Source organism: Pecten maximus, unplaced genomic scaffold (assembly GCF_902652985.1).
Source record: "Pecten maximus unplaced genomic scaffold, xPecMax1.1, whole genome shotgun sequence".
NCBI classification, from domain to species: Eukaryota; Metazoa; Mollusca; class Bivalvia; order Pectinida; family Pectinidae; genus Pecten; species Pecten maximus.
Window position 1 is genome coordinate 1 of NW_022980956.1, and position 8,025 is coordinate 8,025.

Genomic DNA, 8,025 nt, shown 5'->3' on the forward strand with positions numbered 1-8,025 from the left:
GGGGTTGGGAGGAATCCCCAAAATTGATTTTTTGAAACGAAAAACTTAATTTTTATCCCAAATTTATAAAAAGAAAAAGAACTCATTTGTATGCTTGATGAAACCAATATTACTTCATGCCTGACAAAAGTCAGACAAAACTTTATGCGGTGCAACAAACTGAGTAGTTTTGCGTTTACTCATGAGACTATAACATAAAAATGATTTGATTACTTTGTATGGAAAGTTTACTAATGTATAGCACTTATCCAATTGGTTGCCTTGTGTACAAACATAACTAGAATTCCACGGAAGGGGATTTGTCGACTGTGCCCATTTATTAGAAAGGGTGTTTGAAAATTTCACGATCACTGAATGAAAAGCATAGATCTTTCTGTTGCAAGTTAGCTGGTTGATGGAATCCCCACAACATCTGAGGTCATATTTGAAGGCACAAGAACAAACTATAACGCTTATCCCTAATTCATGAAAAAGAAAAGTAACAATTCAATATTGATATGGCAGTATGATTAATACAAATAATTTACTTCATGCAAGTGACTACAAATCCAGACCAAAAAAATATAATTATCATTGGATGACAAGTCGAACTGAATGTATCACGATAATACACAGAATTAAAGAAATAGTATATGGAAAGCAGTTTTGTTAAAATTACGGCAAAGAAATAATCATGAGTCATTCCGGTCTGAAAAGCTCCATAAATCAAGCAAAATGAATACTAATTCTAGAATGCTGCTTGCTCTGTAATCCATTATGAATAAACCATATACGAAATCTCGGTGTGATGTAGCAAGCTGAAACGAAAACAAATCTGGAACACAGATAATTAGGGGAATTTCTAACGTGCAAACGGCCATAACTCAGAAACAGAACAGTGTTCCAACTCGATCTGTAATATAATATGATCAATCCATATACAAAGAACATAGCGTAACAAAAGATGTGGTGAGCGATAGCAAAAAATCAATCTAGAGAAGAGGTCAAAACTTCAGCATTGAAAATTGACACGTGATTCAAACTAAAACCGTTCTTAATTATGACAAAGCTATAATCTTAGCTACAAATTGATTTGGCAAACTGGTATAAACAAAAAGTAAGGAAAATTAAAGTCAGACTGACAATATCGACGCCGCCGACGATACCGAAGTGTTCGTCATGATTGGCAGGCGACAAAATAAATGAAATAATGTCAGCGTCACAAAAATTCAAAATCTCTTCAAGATGCTTTCGATTTTGTCAACAGCATTGTTGTTGAGATCACATTCGTACAGACCATTGTCACTGCTAAACGCCATGTCAATTATCTCTTCAAGCTGCAGTTCGATATTACTTCTGGCCACTCTGGTTCTTGTAGGTGTCATGTGAGGCAGGTTTTCTATGGCGGTGTGATGCATTACAAGAACAAATGTATCTCTCCGACCTGAAAAAGTTGTTCTCATATAAAAAAAAAGTTGTATAGTTCTTTCAAAAAGTATTCACATAAACATTTCTTTAGTTCTAGCAATGTGCCTAGTTGCTTCATTTAAGATATTTCATTATTCTAATTACTTTAGCAACTGAAATATCACTTTAAATTGTAACAATTTCAGACATTATGTCTTAAGCCGATACTTATATGAACGAAACAGCTGAATGACACTCTGATTTTACACTAAGTTGCTATTAACCTTTTACATTAAAATGATTGATATGCACCTTTCGTCTCTTGCAGGGCATCCTGAATGCTTGTGACAATGTTTGACTTATTCAGGCATAACGCGAACAAAACTCCGTGCGATAAACTGGCTGATGTATCACTATACACAACATTGAAATCGACGGATCTGGAATCGAATCGTTGATCTAGCAATCTCGTCAGCTCCTTGCTCACCATTTCCACCATAGTTTTTCCTATTCCACAGCGGCTGTTACGCAGTAATCTCATCACTATATAAATAAAATAGTATGCGTCATATTAATCGTGTATACATATACAAGGGCTGATTGATAAGTTGTGAACCTCGTATTGAAGGAGGTACTAAAGGATATTCCTGGTATTCTCTGATTATAAAGGACCGTGTACCCAAGGACTGGTCTCATTTAGTTAGTTGATATCGACCAGGTAGCAATCTAAAGCAAATAGGACAAGCGGCCTTTTCAAAGTGGACAAAATAGAAGGGTTAGGGTTGGGGTGAAAAATTCTGCCATTACCATGACTTCCATGCACGATTGTGGCTTTAAATTGATTGAGAATCCGCATTTTTCACCTGATCTCGCTCCATCAAATTTTCATTTATTTCCAGAACTGAAAACAGCTATTTCAGGCACCCAAACCCTAACCCTAACCCTTACCCTGACCCTAAAGTGCAGTGGATGATTTCCTGAACAGTCAAGAAAAGGAGTTGTATGAAAGTTACATTGATGCTCTTAAACATTGCTGGAAAAAGAGTATCGATACTGAATTGGATTACTAGTATGTTGAAAAATATTACAATATGTCCGGCAAGCTTCGTGTCCTTCAATACGAGGCTCAGAACTTATGAATCAGCCCTTATATATTTGTCAAATATGTTTATATTTTTTTCATTGATTTTAAAAGCAATAAAAGCAGAAATTCAAATACATCTTTACGCAAATACTAAGTGTAACGGTACCAATTACTCAATATGGTAGGTAATCTTTTGTTTGCGTCGTAAGGAATTGTTTTGACCAGGTCGTGACTAACATGTAGAGAAAATTACTGAAACTAGAATATGCCACGGTGTCTGAAACTGTGACGTTTCCCCATCCAGATTCAAATATTCATAACAAATGGAACGACTTGTCTGACAAGGATTCTCTCAATAATTTTAATATCGGTGGCTTTATCGTTAGAGGGATAAAAAATAACAACGTCGATAAAGAATGTTAAAGATTTCTGTGAAAAGGTTCTCAGGGAAAAGCGACCAGACAATTAAAATTATATCTGACGTATCAAATGTTTTTCGTCACTATATAGGAAACAACCAGCCAATTGAAAAAAAGAAATCGACTTTTGAAACACCCCCTGTGTATAGAAAGTTGAGTCAGGCATAAAATGTCTGACAAGCAACTGATTGGCCAGTATGTAAAGAATGAAGTGTAGTGAGGGGCGATAACTCATTAGAGTTATCGTTCCTTACGGAACGTAATGATAGTACGAGCAAATTCGCGATTTTTGCCGGCTATTGTAGCGATTTGGGGGTGGAAAAAATGACACATACAATTTTGATGGGCTTTTGAACCATTGTAAAACTCGGCTCCATCTAGGTCTGGATGTATCTGGTATCCCTGTGGAAATTCGTAATGATGAGATATGTTGGGTCAAACATGCCAAAATCGTCATTTTGACTAAGAGGTTCTGTTAAAACCACCCTCAAAATTCGAAAAAAAAATCCAGAAACATATACAATGCACATATAAATAGATAAATGTTTCCTGAAGAAAACTGTCTGTTTAGTTTTTCGATATCTTTATCAGAACGGTCACAATATTGTTTTGAAAATGGCCTATTTTTTCGACTTTCTCAGTATTTTTCCACTCGACAGGGGTATTTTGCTATAAATAGCAGACGATCGCATGTTTTCATGACGTAACGCCCATCTTGAACTCGTCACGAAAGTTTGTTGTGCAAGCTGCCTGTTGATTGAAGTGCTCGGTGAGCTGGGTTCAGTTGTATTTTACTGTCACTGCCAGTATATATTGCTATTTTTCAATATCAGAGGCAATGCTCCAGGATATAGATGCTTTGTCACGATCATTGTATGTTGCTTTTCCCAAACATGCATGCGAAAAATCAAACCAGCGTTCAGAATATCAAACAAATTCCCGAAGCCTCGTTGACCTAACGCTGACGGTAAGTAAACTTGTTTGTTTACGTTGATATAAACAAACGACGGTAGATATGCACGAAGAATAGTTCCCGTTTATTTGCTATTTACTGTAAGGATAGGCCTGCTTTGTCTCCAAATTTAATTGATTTGATATTTCGGTAGTCTGTGTATTTGTATAGCCTCGCCAGTGATGCTTGTTTACGTCTAAAAATACCAACGGGAATCTCCAGATTGAGGTGACAAATTAAATATACACAGAACCATGTTCTCTCAGACACTAGGCTATCTCGTGAACGAGCACACCTAAGACTACTACTTTGCAACCTCTCTGATATATGAATTACTTTGTGAAAAGAGAAATGAAATATAATTTTTGATTTTTACCGATGATATACTGACAAAGACTTACTAGAGTCCCGCGGTGAAGGGATGCCTTACTCGGGCACGTCTGTCTTGCTACCTATACTGACAGTATACTACTCGCACGAGAAAGACTAGCATTATCGATGAACATTATACAAATCACTACAATCATATGTAGAACGCAGGCGACTTAAATATGACTAAGATTTCATTTAATTTTGTAGAACTATTTAAATTGAACCATCTACACTGCGGACTGGAAACTTCCTGCATGGAATATTCAATAACGTCAGCCAGTGTGACATTTTACGATTTGATAGACCAGTTCAAACTATTCAAATTATTTGCTTCACATCACATTATCAACAACATTTTTTTTTGCAATTAATTCATTTTTGAAATTTTTAATGAAATAGTATAGTACTGGTCTATTATAGTTAAATGTTTACAACTTGAAATTAAAGTCTGTAACATGCCCTTGATTGAGACTGTGCATTTGGACAGGTTAAATCATATCGTCTTTTGCATACATGTAAATAAACAAAACTAATATAGTAAATTTTCAAAATCTTTGTTTCATATACCATACAACATATTTAAATCTTTCGCTTGCATACACCGAAGAATCAATTAATGCAAAAAAGCTGTTCTGACAAAGGAGGTTGTGCATGGCGGCCCACGGCCGAATCTTATTTTATGCATGATATTATGACTTTTACCAAATACATGTCATTTTAGACACTAAAACGAAAATTGGCAAATGCTGTATACGCAGCGCCACCTAACATGATTTCTGTAAAAAATGTGTACCCTCCCTTTTAAATTAAATATATTTCTTATACAAAAGTACTTGATAAATTTCATATTGCATTGATAGTCTCATGTGATGTTATATTTTATAAAAACATGTGTGTTTAGCATGAATTTGTATAATAGAAAGTGTAATTACAGCTTTTTTAGCAAAATTTTCAGTTAAAAATTTACCTTCTTGAAATTTTCTTTTATTTGTTAAGTAGATAAAATGTAATAATCGTTGGAGTACTATCAAATTTTCCTTTTAAAAAACATGTTTGCATATTAATCTTAATACACAACCAAAAAAAAAAAAAAAAAATTACTGGATAACAAAAGATTTTTGCATACAAAGAAAGGTGATGAAGTAAATTGTATTAAAAAACCACGGGTTAAAAAGGAGCACCTTGTCTGACACAAGCGGTAAAGTCTGATTGCATTGTTATTTTTGTTGGATTTTTAGCATTTGCCTCTATTTTCAGTACTTTCGGTACTTTGATATGTTGTCCAAAATTGGGGGTGTATGCATTTAACAATAATAAAATCTTGGCATATCCAGTAATTCACCAAATAAAGTTGTTTCATTAAATGTTTATGAATATCCATAGATTATTTCTAACCGGAAATTTTGATAGTACTCCATCAATAATTTTGTGGTATTAGACTTTAAATGAAAAGTTAAAAACAATGATTTTCACAAAGATGACATCAAATTAGGCTGAAATTTAATTTAAGTGTCACGGAGCGTGATGATTCATATACAAAATTAAACCTTAAACAAATGGGGTGAATTTGTTTCACAAATAGGAAATAAAAATATGTTCTATAATAGTTAGTGGTCAAAACATTAGCTTCTTATGCAGTTTGATGGGGAAATGATGAAATCACCAAAAAAAGAATATATACATTGAGGAATGGAAATTAATTCCTCCCACATAATCGGGGATATTATGCTTTTGACAAAAATATGTTTCCGGGAAAAAAATCGCCGTGGGCCGATTTAGCCCTCCTATGCACCACCTCCTTTATGCTAAAATATTGTGAATTATTATGTTGCATTAAGTTAAACTCAGTTACAGGGTGTGAAAACATGTTATGTAATTTGTTTTGTAATATTTTTGTTTTAAAATTCATTTAAACTTATTACAAAAGGTATATAGCAAATTATTTGACAAAATCAGAGTTACCAGAATTCAACTTTCACAATGTTTACAAATCAGTCTTCAAAATTTCATCTGCACACAGGTAGAAATTAGTGGATTTTCAAATATCTTTGCCTCAAATACCATACCAACATATTTAAACCTTTTGCTCGCATGCGCCGAAGGAAATAATGTGCGAGAAAGCTGTTCTGACAAATTCATGCTAAAATATTGTCTATTATTATGTCGCATTAAGTAAAGTTAATTTTGGTGTTAAAACATGTTATGTTATTTTTTGTAAAATTTTGATTTAAAATTAATTTCAACTTATTACAAAAGGTATTATAAAAAATTATTTGACAAAATCAGAGTAACCAGAATTCAGCTATCACAATTTTACAAAATAGTCCTCGAAATGTCATCTGCACACAGGAAAATTAGCGGATTTTCAAGTATCTTTGCCTCAAATAGCATACCTACATATTTAAACCTTTCGCTCGCATGCACCAAAGAAAACAATGTGCGAGAAAGCTGTTCTGATAAATTCATACTAAAATATTGTCAACTATTATGTTGCATTAAGTTAAACTCGGTTATTTTGGGTATGAAAACATGTAGTTTAATTTTGTATTATCTTTTTAAATCAATTTTAACTTATTGCAAAAGATATTATATAATATAACTTGATAAAATTACAAAACTCCCAATATCTTATCACTATTTTACAAAATATTCTGATTCAAATTATCATTTACAAACAGGTAAACATGAGTAAATTTTCAAATATTTTTACCTCAAATACTGTACCATACCAACATATTTTTATTTTTTATTTACATGTGAAAAAAAATATGTTCTTGATGGCATGTAAAGGGCCTCCTATATGTTGGTTGTTAAGTGAGGTAGTCACTAGCTACTACAAGGAGACCCTACCTCAAAATGACACTTGCTGTTCAGGGGGTGATAATCCCAGCAAACATAACAACACAAACATAGTTAAGAGTAAGACATGTCATTTATTTTCAGTGCAGTTAATCGATGGAACGCGACAGGCTTCCTGCATGTTGTTCAGTGAGGTAGTCACCAACTACTACCCAGCCTCAAAATAAGAGATGCCACTTATTTTTCAGAAACCCGCCAAACTGGTGTACACTGCTACCTCATAAGAGGTTGAAAAAAAACATGATTTTTTACGCTTGATTAAGCTTCATTAAAATGAATTTTAGCTCAAATTCACTTAAAATTTGAACTTGCTAATTACCTTATTTGTGATCTGGCAAATTTAAAGATAAAAACAGATAACTTGCTTACTCATATATTCAATTAATTATCAGTTATAATGAAGTGATTACTGAATAAATTATTCAATGTTTTAAAACAAACTCAAAATGACTGATTTGGTATGGCATAATCCATATAGGCTGAATACTGGTTGATTTTGCCCGCTTTGTGAACTCTTAAATTTTGGACACAGGATTTTGACATCATTTACATGACATTTTAAAATCTTAGATGGCATGTCACTATTTTATTGATTAGAATACTGTGGGTGTGTAACAGAGCGCATGATTAATTAAATTTAAATCGCTGTCATCGCTAGGGATCAAACCCAGGACCTCTTAGGCTCTATCTTACTAGTCTTACGCTCAACCGAGCGAGCTATAGAGAAGACCTCTCTAGCTGAGCGGTATATTGCGGCTAGTATTTACCAGGTTACATATTCCCCCTCCAGGAAAGAACTCGTGATGCTTGTGGAGCATTCCTGATTATTATTCCCGGGACCCTACGTGGGCGCCAATGTAACAGAGCGCATGATTAATTAAATTTAAATCACTGCCTCTGCTAGGAATCAAACCCGGGACCTCTGGCTTACTAGTCTTACGCTCAACCGAAAA

General features: G+C 34.0%; 1 protein-coding gene across 1 annotated transcript; it reads right to left on the reverse strand.

The window, feature by feature from the left end:
- Positions 1 to 1,250: 1,250 nt before the first annotated feature.
- On the reverse strand, positions 1,251 to 1,924 carry LOC117319839 (the record flags this gene model as incomplete). Its single annotated transcript, XM_033874562.1, is given in 2 exon segments — positions 1,251 to 1,423; positions 1,699 to 1,924. Coding segments are annotated over 2 exon segments (360 nt in total), but the record flags the coding sequence as incomplete, so codon positions are not given.
- Positions 1,925 to 8,025: the final 6,101 nt, after the last annotated feature.